At 33.2% G+C, this 21,926-nt stretch overlaps 1 protein-coding gene and 1 long non-coding RNA gene across 10 annotated transcripts in view; one reads left to right on the forward strand and one right to left on the reverse strand.

Annotated features, from left to right (window-relative positions):
- The window catches only part of LOC145284468 (maternal embryonic leucine zipper kinase-like), a 303,478-nt gene that overhangs the window by 156,478 nt on the left and 125,074 nt on the right, over window positions 1-21,926 (reverse strand). For all 9 annotated transcript variants that reach the window (XR_013868840.1, XM_080133303.1, XM_080133306.1 and 6 more), the window contains one exon: window positions 16,122-16,238. Coding sequence is in view for 8 of the 9 variants with exons in the window: in XM_080133303.1 (XP_079989429.1) it covers window positions 16,122-16,238 (117 nt within the window). In the remaining variant the exon portion in view is untranslated. The remainder of the gene's footprint in view (window positions 1-16,121; window positions 16,239-21,926) is intronic.
- On the forward strand, window positions 618-6,095 carry LOC145284467 (uncharacterized). The gene is made up of 3 exons (XR_013868839.1): window positions 618-2,062; window positions 2,135-2,735; window positions 4,943-6,095. It is a non-coding gene; the product is annotated as an uncharacterized LOC145284467 (long non-coding RNA).

Here is a 21,926-nt window from a genome sequence, read left to right on the forward strand (position 1 = left end):
AGGCTAGTTGGATATTATATTCAGTGAATGTCTCCCCTGGATGACTGAACAATGACCACCAACAAAACGCCAGAACCAGCCAAAAGGCGAAAAGATCCCAGGAGAATAGAAAAAGAGGCAGTTATAGCCCGATGGAAAAAGATGAGGAAGAGTGGAAGTGAAACGATTTTTGATTTTGGGGAGAGCTACCAAGCGATTCCGCCTCTGTATCCCTCCAACCAGATTGGGTTCTTTTGAGGCCAAGAAACTAATGAGGCTTGAGTGTTTTGATCTAGTCAAGCAAAGATTTGATGCTGCAAAGTCTGTCATTCACCCAAGTAGACGGGTACCATTTGTTAAGAAAAAAATTAAATATTTATTATTTGTTTATAAATTGAACTCTGGTTTTGCTTAGTAGGAGGACTCTTCATTGTAGCACTGACTGGATCAACAGAAAGCCTTATCCCGGAACATGTAAGATGATCATGGCAGGTGTGTGCACATATGGTGCATTTTAACACTTTTACATCATAACATCAAAAGATGTGCGTGTCTTCCTAGCATCAAAAGATGTGCGTGCCTTCGTCACATTAAAAGATACAAATGAGTATTTGCCCTCCCCCTCCAATGAAAAAAACTTTCTTTTTTTTTTTAATTTTACATATACATCCAAGGTTATGCCAATTAAAAACATACCAAGTTTGTGAGTAAGTATACTTTTTTTTTTTCAAGTTTTAGCTAGACCTACAGAGATCTGTGTTTCAGGCTACTAGTTTTCTTTTTAATAAAAAAAGTTGTCTTTCAATAAATAATTTTATTATAGAACACTACTGAGCCCCTACCAATAAGATTAGATGTGTATACTCCTATACTAGCGAATAACCAATAAAAAGACCTCCTCCTCTAGTTTTAGTAATAAACACACTTCTGAAATAAAACGTTATTTGAAAACAGAAATGTTATGCTAGTTTTAAACAGCTTTTTTGTACTTTTTTATTGTTTTTTTTATTTTTATGGAAAAAAATTGCAAGTAATTAAAGAAAAATAAACTTTCATTACTTCAAAGTGAAATAACCTGGACAACAAAAAGATACTTTATTCAATTCATATTTGGATTATTTGGACTACTGTTCTTATCTTTAGTGTTCTCATTCACGTTATGCCGATGGAACCTCCGACCTTCTGTCAAATTTGTGAATCCAAACAGAATTTTGAACGGAACTATTTATTTAACCAATGTAGCATGTTCTCATTCTGTTAGCCAAGACCGGGGAGAAATCCTAAGTAATTCGCAATTGTATTACTAGTATCGCCTGCAGTAAGGATTGAACCTTAAACCTCCAGAAGAATGTTACTTATACTTACAACTGAATTTTACCACTCAAAATGTTTCAGTTAAATTCAAACATGATGTCTAGTGATTGATGTTTTTTTTCTAAAAAACAAATCAAAAATCAAGTGTAAATCTACTGCGCTTTACAAAATACTGCAACCAAAGATAATGATTTTTTTTTCAAAAATGTTTCATATTTTGAGTAGGCACTCCAGTTCATAAATATTCTTTTATAAAACACTAGCAGGCTATCAGGCGTTGCCCGGTCATAAAATATGCATAACTATTATATTTTAATTCATACAGAAACTGAGACATGCATGCGAGTATTTTTTTCTAAACCGTTTAATGTGTACTTGCTGGAACACTTAGCATGAATAAAAACACACAAGACTGAATTAATATGGTAACAAAACAAGCAGTGGTTACGATCGCACAAAAATGGCCGCTCCCATGCTTTCTTTATTTACGCTCAATATGCTGGAAAAACAGTTACACCCTCTGGTTATAAAGAGCCATAATTAGTCCCATTATAATTAGTGATGCAAGGGAAATAACTCTGCCTAATATATCCCTTCAATCTTACTTGGAATTACAAACATAATCTTTCAATTTTATGGGCAATCTTCGAGTACGTTCTGATCTGCAAGTGGGTGGTGATGCCAGTTTTTCCACCACTACGGGGACCCCTGCAGCTCCATCCATGTCTGCTCTCAGGTACTAAACTTTCAGGTGTGCCAAAAACTTCAGGTGTGCCAGAAACTTCAGGTGTGCCAGAAACTTCAGGTGTGCCAGAAACTTCAGGTATGTCAGAAACTTCAGAATTCTCTGTAGTTTTATATGTCTATATCTCACGCATTAATTTCTTTGCTGACATTGATGAAAGTTTCACAAGCTGGTCCGCATGTCTCCTTACTATCCTTCCACCAGTCTCCACTTCAAAATTCACTGCTTCCAGCTGTCTGGTAATGGTACTTCAATCCATCGTTGAGTAGATCCATATTTTGTACATGGTCGGCTACTTTGAATTTACAAAGTGGTACCATTACTTTACTCCTCCTTTCCACTTTATTTTTCATGTACAGAGCCTTGTAAGTGTCTGGCTTTACCAAATGAAATGCCATCCTTAATTGCCATTTGGACATCAGCTCGGCTGGAGAAACCCCAGTTGAAGTGTTGGGAGTTATCCTATAAGTGAATAAAAATCTGTTCACCTTGGTTTTGAGTGTTGCCTTGTGGTCTGTTTCCATTCTTTTAAGCACTTCTTTGAATGTGCACAGTGTGTTCTGCTTGTCCATTTGAGGATGGGTGGTAAGGAACTGTGAAAATATGCCGAATTCCATTGGCATTCATGAATGCTTTACAAATCAAGAATTCAAAGCGGAGACCATTATCACTCACTACCAATATCAGCAGTCCATGTGTTGCAAATAGTGGTGGGACGATTAATCGGAATCGGAAATCGTAAGAATCGTGTATTTTGGGAGGTATCGGAATCGGAATCGCATCGTTAAAAAATACCTTAATTTTCCGATTCCTTCATTACGATTCTTTTAGTCTGATGTTGAAAAAAATAAAAAAAATTCCTGATATTTCTAACCGCAAGAGAGAAATAAAAAGAAACCAAAGAAATTCATTATTAACAGGGCAATGCTTAGTGCCCCTCCCTTACAAGGTTCATTCATTCAGATCTATTGTAATCAAAACTACAAAAGAGTTAACTTGAAAAGAAGTATACAGGGCTCTACATTGCGAGTAAAAATAAAAAAAACGTTTATCTTTTTGGCGATTGTTTTTTTTTTACTGACAAATCTTCTAATACTGAATGAAAATGCTTTTTAAACTTATATTTTCTTAAAATAAAACGAGCAAAGTCAAATTATTTAAACAGTAAACGGTTTAATAGAACAATATACTTTTTTTTCTTTTTTTAAAAGAAGGCTTTTGAAAGAAATATCTCTAAAATGAAATTGATCACGTTGTATTATTTCGCAAAGTTTTGACAGTAGTCGGTTTCTTTTGAAGTTTCCAAAAAATCGACCCCATACCTATCTCTTCCAAACCTAAAGTTATTAAATAACCCCTTCGTTAATTTAAGGGTAATTAATTCAATTCAGTCAAGTTTTTTTTTTTTTAATTTCATTGAAATAAAATCCATTATTTTTTTTTTTCTCCAGAAAGATAAAACCCTGAATTTGATTATATTAAAAGCAGAATAATATAATCTTTTTTCTAGAATTTTAAATTGAAAATTAAAAGTGTTTTGCGCAGTTCTTTGCCGAACGAAAAAGAAATTAATATATATATTTTTAAAAGGTTTTGTAATCAGTTAATTTTTATGTCTAAATAATATTTACGATTAATCAAATAATTTCATTTTAAAAAGTATTTATAAATAGAATTTTACTAAGGACTTATAGTTGGGTTTGTATTACTGTACACATGGATTCGAAAAAGTTGTCAAAAGACAAATATATAACAAATAAATGTTATCAAAGGCAAGATAAGTTATTTTTCTACCTAACTGGATATATTTTTCGGGTTTTTATTCAATGTAATATGTTTATTCAGCTCGAAAAGCATACAGTGTTTACCGATGTATTGGAAAATACAAAATGGCGCCCGACACTCTCTTTAACACGGTAAGTTTGGGAAAAGATGTTATAAATAATAAACTATACAAAATACTGCTAGAAACTCGCTCAATATATGTTACCGTGACATATTTTGATATATATTCGGTGTTTTTTTTAATAGTATTTTGTCTAGTTTATTATTTCTAACACCTTTTCCCGAACTTACCATGTTAAAGAGAGTGTCGGGCGCCATTTTGCATTTTCCAATACATCGGTAAACACTGCATGTTTTTCGAGCTGAATAAACATGTTACATTGAATAAAAACAAAAAAAAATGTATCCAGTTTGGTAGAAAAGTAACTTATCTTGCCTTTGATAATATTTGTTTGTTATATATTTGTTTTTTGACAACTTTTTCGAATCTATGTGTACAGTAATACAAACCCGGTTATTTTGTATCTACGGCGCCATGTCACGTGGTATATTGTTTTTTTTTTTTCATTACGCATGTTCATTTATAAATTATTAAATTAAATATTTATCTTTTTTATATTTAATTAGTATATATTTTCTTTCTCTTCCGCTATATTTTTTTTATTTAATTCATTAAATCTGTTAATTATGAGGACCAAAATAATGAATCGTGTGTATTTATTCTCTAATTTTCTTGTTTTTGTTCTGTTATATAAATTCTATTTTATTTGTTTTTTCTCTGAAGGATAAATTCTATTTTCTTTGAGTTTTTTTTTTTCTGTATTCCAATTAAGTAAAATAAATTTTCTCTAGAATAAATTTTGCTAATTTTTCCGTTTAGTTTGCTATATAATAATTTTATTTAATCCAAAACACGACAGTGTAGACATAAAATATCTCTTCCAAAGTTAGGGAACATATTTGGGAACTACCGACCATAAGTATAAAACTACCTGGTATATTTCAAAACAATAAATTCCCAAGGAATCGGAATCGTACTTGGTATCGGAATCGTTAATCAATATTTTCCTGGAATCGGAATCGGAATCGTATAAAAATTAGGAATCGTCCCAACACTAGTTGCAAAGATCCTTATTTTCTCAATTGCAGAATTGAATCGCAGAAAATGTTTTCGTTATGCATATCTCTGTCCACTTTGAATGAGTATCCACTACTATTAAAAACGTGTCCCCAAAATGGACACCCGCATAATCTATGTGGATTCTTTCCCATGGTCAACTTGGATATACCAGCAATGAATGGGAGCCTTGCTAGGGTTACTTTTATTAAGCATGTAGGTTCCACAAGCTTTTCAGGTTTTCTCAATATCAGTGTCTAGATTTGGCCACTACACATAGCTGCAAGCAAGGGCCGTTATCTGTACAATCCCTATGTGTGTATGATGCAACTGCCGCAATACGTTCATTCCAAGTCTGGCCAGAATTACAACCTTATTTCCCAAGAATATCGCACCATCTTCACATGTAAACGCTGTTCACTTATTGAAATAGGGCTTCATTGCTATGTCTGGGATGCACTTGCTCTAGCCATTTATGATGTCTTCATACACCCATCTCAAGTCCAGTCTCTTCTTGTCTCCATTCTTACCGCCGCCACAGCTACTAGAGCATCAATCAAGTTCATCATGTGTATTCTGTTAGTGTTTGGTGTGCCATCTTGTTCCTGTGCATTGATTGGAAGATGACTGAGACAATCTGCATTTCCTTTGAGGGACCCAGTATGATACTCCAATTTATAATTGTAGGTAGCTGGAAAGAGGGCCCAGCATTAACCCAAGCTACAGCAAGAGAAGGAATCAGTTTGTGTTCAGCAAATAATCCCAAAGTAAAATTATTTCCATACAAATATTGGTGTAACTTTTTTTATCACAAAAACCAGGGCCAACCCCTCCTGAATGTGTGCATAGCTCCATTCTGCCTCACACAGCGTTCATGAAATATAGTATACTGGTTTTTCCCTTCAATCTTCCATTCTATGAGCCATTACATCTAATTCATGCATCTACTTACACTAGAATAGGTTTGAATGGGTCAAGATGAGTTAAAAGGGTTGCAGAACACAGCATCTTCTTTGTTTCTTCAAAGGCCCTTATTTGTCCAGCACCCCACACCTACAGAGCACCTTTCCTCATTAAGCTGTGAAGCGGTTCTAGTATCATCAATAACTCCGGTAAATGATTGTGATAATAGTTAACTGCCCTGAGGTAGACTTTTAATTCTGTAATGTTTTGTGGCAGAGGTGTTCCTGTCATGGCAGCTACCTTGTCTGGAAGAGGCACTAGAACCCAAATATGTTACTTCAGGGAGGAGAAACTTGCATTTACTTCTCTTTAATTTTAATCTTACCTGATCCAGAGCAGCTAATACACTTCATAGATTCTTTAGATGACTACTGCCATCATGACCTGAAACTAAAAGGGGATGTTCTTCAACCTTTTGTCCATTTCCCTTTGAAAAATCCCCATGTGTCTAAATATCCTATATATTAAATTTCAAGTCTATAGATCAAAAATTCGCTGAGTATGTAGGTTGAGAATCGTATCCTCTCTCTCTCACACACACTTTTATAGATATATAAATATTTTAGTTTCTAAATTGATTCAATTTGCTATTCATTTTAAACTAATCCACAATTTTCACACAATGGGCCCAGTAATGGAAATTGATGTGTACTTTTAACTTTCTGAATTTAATACATAAAAAAGTAAAATAAATTTCTGACAAAAAAAAAGGAAAAGTGAATTGCATCATTTTTAGCGATTTTATAAGATCTTGCAGTGTAATCAACAACCTTGGTCGGGGTCTGTTTTTCAAAAGCAAAATTGTACCAACCTCAGAAAAAACTCTCCAAAATAGAAAAAAAATCACATTCCTTACTTACTTTGTTAGGTTTGCTAATGTTGAAAATTAACTTAGCAACTCATATAATCGATAACAAATTAACATTTCCAGAAAAAATTGAACATAATTTTCATTCTTTTTTGTAAAAAACATGACAAAATTGTACATTTTTTTTTACTCAAATCGGGTGGGTTTTTTTTTCATAAATTGCAAAATATCTTCAAAATGGCTAAAGCCTACATATTAAAGTATATGCTTTTTTAAATCCTTGATTTATGGGCTCTCTGATGCAATAAACAGACTTATGTGAGATTTAGCCATTTGCAGAATAATTTACCTTGAAATATTTCATAGTTACAAGAAAAATTAAAAGATTTCCCCGATTCTTTTCACAATCATGCATCTTTAAACAAATAACATTTGTTGAAAATGGATGTTGAATGCATGCCATGTTGTTAGTTTACTTTTTTTTCTTTTTTTTTACATAGGCATCACCACATTATCAAGGCCAAGAGGCCACTCAAGGATAAGGGTTAAAGAGTGTACAGTAGAAATTGGACAATATAGCAATCATTAGTAATGAAAATTTGGTAAAATTGATAACTTATATGGAACGGTTCATCAGGAACTTATTTACGTTAGACTTGAACACAACCATATTGTAGTCAGCCGGAAAGCAGGAAAACAATTCCACAGGCGTGCAGTTCTAAGAAAGAAGCTTTGTTCATGGAATCTACGTTTAGGTTTAGGCACAGATAAAGAGTGGGGGGAATTATTGATAGTGTTTACAGCTAGACGAGTGTTTCTTGTGAAAGTTTGGCGAGGGGGGACCATAGATTGAAGCTCAGTCGAACACTTTCCATGAAAATAACGATACATCAGAGACAAACTCGCAGCATCTCTTCTGTGAGATGGAGGTTGCAAGGAGGAGAAAAGGACATCTCCTACGAGGCTACGAAGTCTATTTTGAACTCTATCAAGGCAGGCCAAGTCCTTTCTAGCAGTTCCTGCCCAGATGTGGCAACAGTATTCCATCCTTGGACGTACCTGGCTCTTATATAGATAGAGAATAGCATCAGCAGTGAGATATCTACCGGATCGATAGAAAGATCCCACCATTTTTCCAGCGGCCTTGGCAACAGATTTGATGTACGTGTTCCATTTAAGATCAGGAGTAATGGTTAAGCCAAGAAGTTTGTCAAAACTTGAGGCCTCCTGAAGACGAGAGCCATTCATTTCAATTGATGCCAGATGTGGATCAGAATGTTGATGATGTAAAGAGAGAAGCTTGGTTTTAGATGCATTAAAAGTACTCAGCCACTCCTTACCCCATTGTACTACGTGCTCAAGATCAGAGGAGAGAGAATTGGAGAGAACTTGGTCGTTTACTGTCTTAGATGTGCTACCATAAATGGTAGTGTCGTCAGCATAAATGTCTACAAATGATGTAAGGATGTGATTTGGAAGATCATTAATGTAGATCAGGAAAAGAGTTGGGCCCAGGATGGACCCCTGAGGGACACCGGCATTAATACTGTGAGCTTCTGATTTTTGTCCATCAACTACTACTCTTCTGAACCTATCAGAAAGAAATGATTTAATAATTGAGAAGACATTTCCAGCAATACCATAGCTAGAGATCTTATGAAGTAAACCTTTATGCCATACCCTATCAAAGGCTTTAGATACGTCAAGAGCAATTGCCCTAGAAAGGTTGCCTCCGTCGAGAGATTTGCTAATCCTATGCGATATAACTGTAAGCACATCTGTTGTAGATCTAGCAGAACGGAAACCATATTGAATGTCACTAAGAAGGTTATTTTTGTTGAGATGGTTGATTACTTCTGTATTTAACACAGATTCCAGCAACTTACTCATGACGCACAGGAGACTTATTGGTCTGTACTGAGAGGGGGATGAGCGATCACCTGAATTCTTAAATACAGGGCATACTGATGAAATTTTCCAGGGAGATGGGAAACTATTCTCCTTAAGACAACATTTAAACAGTTTTGTAAGTATGGGCGCTAGTTCAGGTTGAAGTTTTTTGAGTACTATAATTGGAATACCGTCACTGTTGTTACTGTTCATGAACTGCAGCATACATACTCATTTTCTATAAATTGAAAATTGTCCATTGATAAATTCCCTGTGTCTGTTTGGGATGTTTTTGGTTTTCTTTTGTTTAAACTTTCCTTTATATTATTTAAACTTCATTCACAATGTTTTTTTGTCGCAGTAATTGTTTTATAACATCAATATTTACATTTCATATATATATTTACATAAGGAAGAAATCAGCAAAGTGACTATTACACAAAAACAAATCTTCCAAATAATCATTGATTACAGGTGGCAGTTTTCACTAACCAAATCCCTGAATATGATGCTTGTATTAGTAAATGTGGAAAATAATCCAATGTAATCCAAGATTCTAATGACTGGTTGAAATTCTTCAAAGCATCATGGATGCAATTCAGCTGCTGCTACAGAAGTAAAGTTGTTTGATGCTGTTACAGTTTTTTATTGTTGAGAGTGAAAATGTTATAACAACAAAGAAAATAAAGTGTTTTCGTTGTCTGGGTTCTCGAATGATGAAAGAAAGAAATGATGGTTTACTTTCTCATATCAATGATTTGGTGCAGTGTCCAGAATTGTCCACCACTTAATTTCTGGGTTATTTGATCCATTGAATCAATTTTAAGTCACAGAAAATGGTTGTTAAAATTGGTCATGATATTTTTACTGAGACTGTAGATGCATCACACAAATTTAAGATAAATGAATCTATTGCTTCAATGCATGAACTTGTCCTAACTAAAGAGCAGATAAGAAAGCTGAGGATGATATTATCTAACAAAAGGTATCTCAGTTCCAACAAGCAATGAACTACTTGAAAGTCAGAAAAAGTTGCATCCAACTGTGACTGCAATTCTTGATAAGAAGGGACTCACAGTACAAAGGTCTTGTTAAAATGACTGTTGAATCAACTTTGCAGTAACTAACATGTAATGGTGATTTAGAAATAAAGACAGATCTTGAAATGGTTTTCAAGGATGGTGATGAACAACAAGTTGTGTGGAAATCAAAGAGCATGATTGATGCTAAAAATAATGTTTCAGTAGGGCATCACACCACTAAAGTTACTAAAAAGATACCAAAATGGATCAAAAGTTATTTTGTGGGAAAATCACACTCCCAACCCATGTAGAACATAGCATCCACTTTTTCTTGTTAGAGAGAAAGAGACAGATAAAAACCTTCTCAATGCTATCACCACCAGAACTGATAAGAGTCATGCAGAGCTTGAAGCTGAGGGTCTGTGTGCACATGTTGGCAATAAATCATATAATGTAAAGATAAGAATTCAGGTGGTTTCAGTCCTCTCCAAAGTTTACAACAAATGCTTTAACGAATCTTGCTTTCTTGACTGCTGGAAAACTGCTTCTGTGGTACCAGTTTACAAGAATTTTGGCAAGAGAACTGATCTATTAAATTATTGCCCCATTAGCCTCCTCCCACTTTTCACCAAAATATTTGAGTCCATAATTAACCAAGCCCTAGTCCATCACCTTCTTCAGCTGCTAAACTTCTGACTGACCAACAATATGGATTTAGGCAAGCCCGTTCGACAGCAAATATCCTAACTGTAATCTCTGAACATATATACCATTCACTGGACAAAGTAGGAGAAGGTAGAACAGTAGCCTCAGATATATCTAGGGCTTTTGACAAGGTATGGCACAATGGTCTTCTCATGCAAATCAGATCATACGGTATTACTGGACAAATACTTAACATAATTAAATTCTTTTTAAATAAGAGAAAAATCCAGGTTGTCCTCGATCGTACATCTAAACAATGATATAAATGTGGGTGTACCTCAAGGGTACATCCTTGGACCACTATTATTCCTAATATTCGTAAATAACCTCCCTGATAAAATTGTCTCTGAGATGGGTATATTTGCTGACGACACCATGTTCTATAACAGGCATGAGGAGAAAACAAATGAATACATATTTAAGGAAATGGCAGAAACACGAGAGGAAGACCTCCAATCTATAGTGGAATGGGGACAAAAATGGATGGTCACATTCAATGCTCGTTTCCTTCAATAATTACAAGAAACCTTCTCAACCACTAATAGCTATGGCTAAAGATACATTACTTGAAAGTACTTCTTTCAAACTCCTCAGCTTAACGTTCACAGAGAACAGGAGTTGGGACAGATACATTGAGAGCATTGCTAAGGCTGCTGTGAGGAAAGTGGGCTCTCTCTATTGTGCTAGAAAGTTACTCATGCCTGAAAATATCCTGTACCTCTACAAGGCTCCCATTCGCCCATGTACGGAGTATTGTCACATTTGGGCTGGTGTATCTGCTACTAGTCATCGCTTCTGGACATGGTTCAAAAGAGAGTTGCCAACCTGACAGGTCCTGAACTGCTCTCTAAGCTTCAATCTCTGTCCCATCGACAAAATGTTGCATCCCTCTGCCTGTTCTACAAGTATTTTAATGGTGGATGCTGTGACGAACTACAAGCCCTTGCACCTCCTCGATAAACTTGCCAAGCAGCAAAATCCCACTCCTACACAGTAGAGATCCCTAGATGTAAGAAAGCCTCCTAACTCTAATAGTTTCTTCCCCAGAACTGCTAGACTTTGGAACTCCCTTCTGGCTTCCTGCTTTCTCAACTGTACTGACATGCAGAAGTTCAAGTGCAATGCTGCTCAACTCCCTACACAGTACCCCTGCAACTTATGACCCCGATAGTAGCCCCTATATCAAAGTGGCACTGTACCTTGTTTGGAGTAAAAATGGAATAAAAAAAAACGTGTGATCATTTTTAAATGGGTGAAGTTGAATCATTCTCTTCATGGAATAATTCAACATTCATTCGAGCTGATGGCTATGAATGATGGCTGCAGATTAGGAAACTTGCGGAGGAATGTTTAGAGTTCAACAATAAGGACATCCGTAATTATTTGCAATTCCTTTCAAAAAAAACATCACCAACTGGACAGTTTACTGATATGTGTACACTGCTTGAATGTTCTAATCCTGGTGTTGTGAAGCTGTCCAATCAATGGCATCCTAATAAGTATTGCACTAAATGTGGTGCAAATGATCACATTATTAGATCTCATGCAAGGCTTTTCAACCTACCAAAGAAATTTTTGTTTCTCTTGCTGACGATATCTTACTTGATATGTTGTAATGTTACAAGAACAAGTCACCTGTTCTTGTAAGTGAGTAAATATGAGATAGGATAGCTGAGGATTTGAACTTGCGAAGCTAGATTTGGAATTGAGAATTCCGATCATAAGTTAAAATAAATAATACAGAATGTTATTGAAAATGGAATGTAGAATTAACCATTGTTTAGTTCACATAAAATAGTCAGATATCTGTTTATTGGAAAATGAATCTAATGATGTAATTTTTTTTCTGTTAAAGAAATGAAATTAAAATAAGGAATTTAAAAACGGACAATGGAAAATGTTTGTAAAGTGGGTTAATCAAAAATTAGGTTAGAGAGTCGGCTTTGTGGAAACGCGAGGTGTGTCAGGCCACGTGCCTGATATGCACGTATTGGTTATGCAATGACGTACTGAGTTTTTAATATAGTTGGGGCTTGGCAAAGGGTAAATCGGTTGGTCAGTCAGTCAGGGGAGAAGAGAGAAGTCAGTGAGTCAGAGACAGAGCTGACATGGAACCTTGGAAGAAAGAATCATGTAGAAACTTGAATTCCTTGATGCAAAGCCATTGACCAGTCGTATGGAATAATAAACGAACATCATCTTTTTGTATCTGCGTCTTCGTGTTATGTTATTCAACAACAGAAAGGTATTGTGAATTTATATTATAAGAACTTTGTGAAAATCATCATATCAAAAATAGGTAAAGAAATATATGTGTCAATGTTATAGAAACACTCCCACTCACAGAACTGTCAAACGTATAAATGTCAAACTATCTCTTCTATCAATCTATCTATCGATATATCTAAATCTCCTCTCATTGTGTATTACATGCTGTCGGCTCTCCTGTATTAACATGTACCCTGTCTCTTTATATATACAGAACTGTCTCTCTCTTTATATATACGCGATATATCTGCACACCAACATGAACACTAGCACGAACAACAAATACATATGCCATCCCTTCTAAAATATAACCAGTATGCAACAGTAATATGCATACTATTTCTGTATTCAAATTATTAGACTTACAACAAGCCCTGAACAACTGTCAGTTGATCATTTTTCACTAAAATATGCCCAAATATCTAATTTGCCCTTTTGGGAGCAAAATCCCAGATATAGGTTTTTGGGCCCTAAACACCCCAAAATTTGACATTTTTTAAATATTTTAACTTTTCTGTATTCGACTCCTTGTTTTACCTAAAAAAAAAAAAAAAAAAAAAAAAAACCCTCAACCACTACCTGAGGACTTCCCATTATCTATTTCCACAAATCGGCAATCTGGGCCCAGTGTTTTATGGTTTTTAAATTTGTTTTTCATGTTTCAAACTTGTAGGAATATATTTTTTTTTTATTCATTAACTTTTACGTTGTTACATTAGACACAAAAAATAAATGGCTTTCTTTTATTACATTTTCACCCCAAACAAGGCACATTGCCACTTTCATGTAGGGGGTTACTATCGGGGACATAAGCTACAGGGGTACTATGTAGGGAGTTAGGCAGCAAGATGTCGGTTCACGTTATACTTGAACTTCTGTTGAGGAAGCAGGGACCCAGAAGGGAATTCCAAAATCTAGCGGTTCTGGGGAAGAAACTAGAGTAGAAAGAAGGCTCTCTTAAATCTAGAGATCTATACTGTGGGGGGGGGGGATTTAGCTGCTTGTCGGGTTTGTCAGGGGTATTTACATCAAGGGGTTACAAGATGGAATTGTTCCTGGAGCCAAAATGAAGAATTGTAAAATTTCTAGGTAGAGCATAAATAAATTTGTTCATGTCATATTACATTTACAAACCATTCGTTTTGGACAAAATGTACACATATAGCAGATATATCGTCGAAAAAAAAAATTAGCTTTTAGTCTGAAATTCAAAAGTCATGAATATACATCAATTTTTTTTTTTTTTTAAATGGTACTTAAGAGCTGTGCCAGTCAGAATTTTCTGTGTAGTTCATGTTAAACGCCAGAAGGTGTCAAACAAAATTCCATGATATTTTTTTTTTCGTACAAATACTGACCAATTTTTTCAATGAAAAAATATTTGTTATTACAGAGAAAATTTAATGAAAAATTAATTGAAAAATGAAGACAATTTGTTATAAAAAAAAACAATACAATAAATAATTACTAGACAATTTTTATGAAATTTTAAGAAAATTAAAATTCAAATCAATAAAAAAAGTCATAAGATTAAATTTCATAAAGTTTTGTTTGTTTTTTTAAAAACAAATCACCATTGTCTTTTTACATTTTAAAATTCCATGAAGGTACCATAAAAAAAAATAAAGAATCTATTCAAGTTAAAAAATCCCTCAGGAACTTCTAGATCACCATGTATATTTTTTCCTACTTGAAAATGTTTTCAAAATTTTTAATTGCTTCAACAGAAAATAAAAATACAAAGGAGATAAAAATAGTTAACTAGTTCTTGTTCTTTATGAAAGCTAAAATCAAAGAATTAATAGACTAAAATACATTAGTGGGAAAATTTCCAAGATAATATACACAAAGTATAGATATATATATATATATATATATATATATATGTGTGTGTATATATATATATATGTGTGTGTGTGTGTGTGTGTGTGTGTGTATATATATATATATATTATATATATATGTATATATATATATATAGCATGAAAATAAATGATATGGAAGACTAATCAAAAAAATTTTTAAAAAGCCTTTTCCTTAGTTTGTCATTTTTTTCTAATACTATTAACATACACAAGTAGATGGTCTGTGTTGCCAAAGTGTTTATATTTATCCAAGTATCATGCATATTATTACTCGCAAAACTCTGCAAAATATTCACAGTTGTTTTCTTCACTAGAATTAATATGAAATATAACTTGCAAAATAAATCAGCTTGCTTGCTGTTTACATACACAGAAGTTGTGGAAATAATATTGTCAAATTTGGATGGATGACAACCCTTCAGAAAACTTTCCTTCTGTTTCTGAAAATCACTAATCACAATGAAAATATTGATGCAGATAATGTATATAATGGATAAAAAAATTGCAAATACAGTAGAACCCCGGGATACAGCATTAAAAATTAGTAACAAAATACAGTACAGTATATAATAATCAAACAACATTAGAAATAACACTGTAAAATAGGGCAAATAACGTAACCAGGGGCCGGAAAAACATTGTATTCCACATCATAACCTGAAAAAAACGTATACTAAGATTATTGTATCCCAGGGTTCTATTGCACATTTTTTTTTTTTTTTTAAAGAAAATACTTTGATTATAACCATATTTTTATTGGTTTGGTTGTTCTATTTTATGGTATATCAACCCTTCCTGCATTATTTAATGCTGAATCCTGTAATTTTGAAAAAGTTTCTATGCTTCAAGTTCTTTATATATTCAAATATTTATTCACAATGTTTGGTTTGTTTTAAGGCATATCAACCCTTTTTGGATTGTCCAATACGGAATCCAATAATTTTGGAAGTTCTTTATATTTTCCAATTGTTGAATAAAATTATTTTTTACTTTGCAAAACATGATTGAAAAAAAGAAACATGAAAAAAAAAAAAATAACATCAATGTTTGATGCATTTTAGGCTAAGAAGCCAGCATCTTACAACAGCCTGATCTGGTAGCATCAGGAACATTTTTACACCAAAATAGAATTAAATATTTTGTATGTGTTAGGCCATAACACAAAATAACTGGCTTTACTTTATATATACACATTGGTTCTTTGTTAAGCTTTTTGATTCTTATCCAGAAATTAAAATTAAAAAACAAAACTAAAGAAAAATCTTCATGTACATATCCGTGAGGAAATGAAAATAGCATATTCCAAAAGTCACATAAAATCAACCATGTAGCTTTATTTTTAAATAAAGTAAAATTTTATGAGTATCCAAGGAATGACTGCCTCGCCCGCCATTTTGAAAAAAATGTAAAGAAACAAAGGGAGAGCACTCAACAATAATTCATACTAGATTCATGTTGTAATGCCTATGGATTCATTAATTGCTTAAAAAAAAAATTTTTTTTTAATAAAAATAAAACTATTTGATAAAGTTCCATCACAGATTTTTCTTTAATTTTGTTTCTTTAATATAGAGAGAATCCTGAAACAGAACCAACTTTTTTTTTCTTTTTTCAAATTCCTGTTGACTCCACATTCAAATACAAACAAGATCTGACTTACCTCAAGTACAAGGAAGACTCTTTCGTCATTCTCAATTACTTGGTAGAGTCTGCAAATGTGTTTGTGATTAAAAGCTTTCATGGCTTCGATCTCAGTTTTCACTCGAGGCAAGTCAGGCTGAAAACAAAAAAAAAAAAAAATAGTAATAAAAACATTTAAGTACAAAAAATAAGGATTTTTTTTTTGTACAATTTATCCGATGAATAATTGCATTTATCAATTTTCAAACTGGTGATCTTTTGAAACAAAATCAGAATGTAGATCATTTACACATTTCAAACTCTTTTCCTTATCTTGATAATTGCTAATTTTAGCCATTGTATCATAGGGCCTTCTTGTAGTGCTTTTTCTTTTTTAATCCACTGAAACAGATTGCTCCTCTTCCAACAAGTTATGGAGATATGGTAATTATTACAAAATGACAGTCTCAAGATTTAAAATTAAAATGACAATTGATCACAATATAAAACACAGAATAAAAGTAGAACTACAGGTAAAAAGAAAGAAAAAGAAATCAAACATTAGGTTTATAAATAAGAAAAGTTTTAAAAACTCAGATTTTAATGCTAGAAACATGCCTAATTGGATATAGTTGTTGGTAAAAATGTCAAATATTTGGGTAAGCGTTTTAGGTAATACATATTTTAGTGGTTATGAACCGAAAATGTTATAGGCAAAAAATCAAAAGGTCAACCGAGAATCAAATTGGTGAGACAGGAAGTAGGGATACCAAACAGCGAAAATGAAGTCATTGAAAGTAGAGAAAATTACGGCTATAAAAGATCTTGTACTTTTGAAAGACGTAATCGAAAATGACACTGTAACAATGTAATGTAAAAAGCTTTCTGTTTACTTATCTTTCTGCCCATGATACGATGACAGACAGATGTAATCAACCAACACATCACTCAATAAGTCCCGAGCCTAACTAATAAATAAGGCTAGGACAATAGCATATTCTTTTCATTGTTTTGACTCTCGAGTGTGTATCCGTTATTTACCTTATATGCTTTTATATAAAGTAATGTGGTTCTCAGTTGACTGTGTCTAACTGTGACGGATATATACTCGAGAGTCAAAACAATAAGAATATTCTGTTGTCATAGTCCTACTGAGAAAACAACTTTTAGATAAAATTCAACTTTATTCATCAACAATCTCCTAGGGTGATACATCGATCCCAACGCTTTTCTAACAATTAAATGTCTCTTTTTGTAAAATGATTTATTTCTGACCATAAAATATGCATCAGTTTCCGATATGATACCATTTTTTTCTGGAACATTATTTTGAGGTATGCAAATAAGGAGTAGTTGCTATGAGCCAGAGAATAGGTTAGGCGTAGAAGCAATGCAAAATGCGGTACTGGGTCATCATACGAACCAGATATCATTACTTATTGCATACTACAAACTGCAGCCTCTACTAAATTACTCAGTCAATTTAAAACAAAGCTAATTAGTAAAAGAGGTTTTCAAAGTATTTCATGTACACAAAATGTCCAATCAATCCATTAAACTTTTAAGAATACATGGTATTTCGGTTAAATCTAGTACAAACGACATTTCAGTTCAATCTATTACAAACGATATTTCAGTTCAATCTATTACAAACGACATTTCAGTTCAATCTATTACAAACGACATTTCAGTTCAATCTATTACAAACGACATTTCAGTTCAATCTAGTACAAACGATATTTCAGTTCAATCTCGTACAAACGATATTTCAGTTCAATCTATTACAAACGATATTTCAGTTCAATCTAGTACAAACGACATTTCAGTTCAATCTCGTACAAACGACATTTCAGTTCAATCTCGTACAAACGACATTTCAGTTCAATCTCGTACAAACGACATTTCAGTTCAATCTATTACAAACGACATTTCAGTTCAATCTATTACAAACGATATTTCAGTTCAATCTAGTACAAACGACATTTCAGTTCAATCTAGTACAAACGATATTTCAGTTCAATCTAGTACAAACGATATTTCAGTTCAATCTAGTACAAACGACATTTCAGTTCAATCTAGTACAAACGATATTTCAGTTCAATCTAGTACAAACGATATTTCAGTTCAATCTAGTACAAATGATATTTCAGTTCAATCTAGTACAAACGACATTTCAGTTCAATCTATTACAAACGACATTGCAGTTCAATCTAGTACAAACGACATTTCAGTTCAATCTAGGACAAACGATATTTCAGTTCAATCTAGTACAAACGACACTTCAGTTCAATCTAGTACAAACGATATTTCAGTTCAATCTATTACAAACGATATTTCAGTTCAATCTATTACAAACGATATTTCAGTTCAATCTAGTACAAACGATATTTCAGTTCAATCTAGTACAAACGATATTTCAGTTCAATCTCGTACAAACGACATTTCAGTTCAATCTAGTACAAACGATATTTCAGTTCAATCTATTACAAACGATATTTCAGTTCAATCTCGTACAAACGATATTTCAGTTCAATCTATTACAAACGATATTTCAGTTCAATCTAGTACAAACGACATTTCAGTTCAATCTCGTACAAACGACATTTCAGTTCAATCTAGTACAAACGATATTTCAGTTCAATCTATTACAAACGATATTTCAGTTCAATCTCGTACAAACGATATTTCAGTTCAATCTATTACAAACGATATTTCAGTTCAATCTAGTACAAACGACATTTCAGTTCAATCTAGTACAAACGATATTTCAGTTCAATCTAGTACAAACGACATTTCAGTTCAATCTAGTACAAACGACATTTCAGTTCAATCTAGTACAAACGACATTTCAGTTCAATCTAGTACAAACGACATTTCAGTTCAATCTAGTACAAACGATATTTCAGTTCAATCTATTACAAACGATATTTCAGTTCAATCTCGTACAAACGATATTTCAGTTCAATCTATTACAAACGATATTTCAGTTCAATCTAGTACAAACGATATTTCAGTTCAATCTATTACAAACGACATTTCAGTTCAATCTAGTACAAACGACATTTCAGTTCAATCTAGTACAAACGACATTTCAGTTCAATCTAGTACAAACGATATTTCAGTTCAATCTAGTACAAACGATATTTCAGTTCAATCTAGTACAAACGACATTTCAGTTGAATCTCGTACAAACGACATTTCAGTTCAATCTAGTACAAACGATATTTCAGTTCAATCTATTACAAACGATATTTCAGTTCAATCTCGTACAAACGATATTTCAGTTCAATCTATTACAAACGATATTTCAGTTCAATCTAGTACAAACGACATTTCAGTTCAATCTCGTACAAACGATATTTCAGTTCAATCTATTACAAACGATATTTCAGTTCAATCTAGTACAAACGACATTTCAGTTCAATCTCGTACAAACGACATTTCAGTTCAATCTATTACAAACGACATTTCAGTTCAATCTAGTACAAACGACATTTCAGTTCAATCTAGTACAAACGACATTTCAGTTCAATCTATTACAAACGACATTTCAGTTCAATCTCGTACAAACGACATTTCAGTTCAATCTAGTACAAACTACATTTCAGTTCAATCTATTACAAACGACATTTCAGTTCAATCTAGTACAAACGACATTTCAGTTCAATCTAGTACAAACGACATTTCAGTTCAATCTATTACAAACGACATTTCAGTTCAATCTATTACAAACGACATTGCAGTTCAATCTCGTACAAACGACATTTCAGTTCAATCTAGTACAAACGACATTTCAGTTCAATCTATTACAAACGATATTTCAGTTCAATCTAGTACAAACGACATTTCAGTTCAATCTCGTACAAACGACATTTCAGTTCAATCTAGTACAAACGATATTTCAGTTCAATCTATTACAAACGATATTTCAGTTCAATCTATTACAAACGATATTTCAGTTCAATCTATTACAAACGATATTTCAGTTCAATCTATTACAAACGATATTTCAGTTCAATCTATTACAAACGATATTTCAGTTCAATCTAGTACAAACGACATTTCAGTTCAATCTAATACAAACGACACTTCAGTTCAATCTAGTACAAACGACACTTCAGTTCAATCTAGTACAAACGACACTTCAGTTCAATCTAGTACAAACGGCATTTCAGTTCAATCTAGTACAAACGACATTTCAGTTCAATCTATTACAAACGACATTTCAGTTCAATCTAGTACAAACGACACTTCAGTTCAATCTAGTACAAATGATATTTCAGTTCAATCTAGTACAAACGACACTTCAGTTCAATCTAGTACAAATGATATTTCAGTTCAATCTAATACAAACGACACTTCAGTTCAATCTAGTACAAACGACACTTCAGTTCAATCTAGTACAAACGATATTTCAGTTCAATCTAGTACAAACGACATTTCAGTTCAATCTAGTACAAACGACATTTCAGTTCAATCTAGTACAAACGACATTTCAGTTCAATCTAGTACAAACGACACTTAAGTTCAATCTAGTACAAACGACATTTCAGTTCAATCTAGTACAAACGACATTTCAGTTCAATCTAGTACAAACGACATTTCAGTTCAATCTAGTACAAACGACACTTCAGTTCAATCTAGTACAAACGACATTTCAGTTCAATCTAGTACAAACGACATTTCAGTTCAATCTATTACAAACGACATTTCAGTTCAATCTAGTACAAACGACACTTCAGTTCAATCTAGTACAAACGATATTTCAGTTCAATCTAGTACAAACGACACTTCAGTTCAATCTAGTACAAACGATATTTCAGTTCAATCTAGTACAAACGACATTTCAGTTCAATCTAGTACAAACGACATTTCAGTTCAATCTAGTACAAACGACATTTCAGTTCAATCTAGTACAAACGACACTTCAGTTCAATCTAGTACAAACGACACTTCAGTTCAATCTAGTACAAACGACATTTCAGTTCAATCTAGTACAAACGATATTTCAGTTCAATCTAGTACAAACGACATTTCAGTTCAATCTAGTACAAACGACATTTCAGTTCAATCTAATATAAAACACGATTCAGGAAGAAAGCATTGACTTTGTTTACACCAAAACATGTAAATATTCAACATTCATACTATACTGTTATAGATTTTCCAATCTAACATGGCAACTTTCTTGTTACAATTATATATCACAACTATAAGAATACTTGTCCTAGGACAGTTAAAATTAATTCTCCAAACAGAACAGTTTTGTGTCCTTTGTACATCCCCTTACAAAGCTTAAAATAAAGATAAAATGATACTAAACCTTATGTCTAAAGGCCTTATTCCAATTTTGATAAACATGCATCACATGATTTTGATTCTACAAAATGTCTCAAATTTAAGGTAAGAGGTCTTGAAGAAAAATCTTGCTAAATTCATACATCAAATTTGATGCAAATCTGAAATTTTCAGATGAAAGCTTATGCTGATATTATTCCTCCTAAAACCCTAAAGTACTCCAGAGAAACTAAAATTTAGGGAATATTAAATTAATTATTGCCTTTGAACCTATCAGTAATTCCACTGCAGTTCTTGTGTACCCAATGCTTGCAATTAACATGATGAAAAAGTGGCAAAGGATTTAGGGCAATTGGTGATGATAGCATACATTTGGAAGAGCGAAGAGAGAAAATTGAAAAAGAAATTATTCACATAAAAAAAGTACAAAAAAAATTAGACATGGAGAAGACTATTAAGATAGAAGCACCAGCAGTGGAAACCCCAGCTGCAACTCAACTCAAGGTCAGAAAAAGGTCATCTAGGATCAGGTATATTCATGAGAGAC

The sequence above is a fragment of the Euprymna scolopes genome, chromosome 9, assembly GCF_053919585.1.
Source record: "Euprymna scolopes isolate OS-2025 chromosome 9, ASM5391958v1, whole genome shotgun sequence".
Lineage (NCBI taxonomy): Eukaryota > Metazoa > Mollusca > Cephalopoda > Sepiida > Sepiolidae > Euprymna > Euprymna scolopes.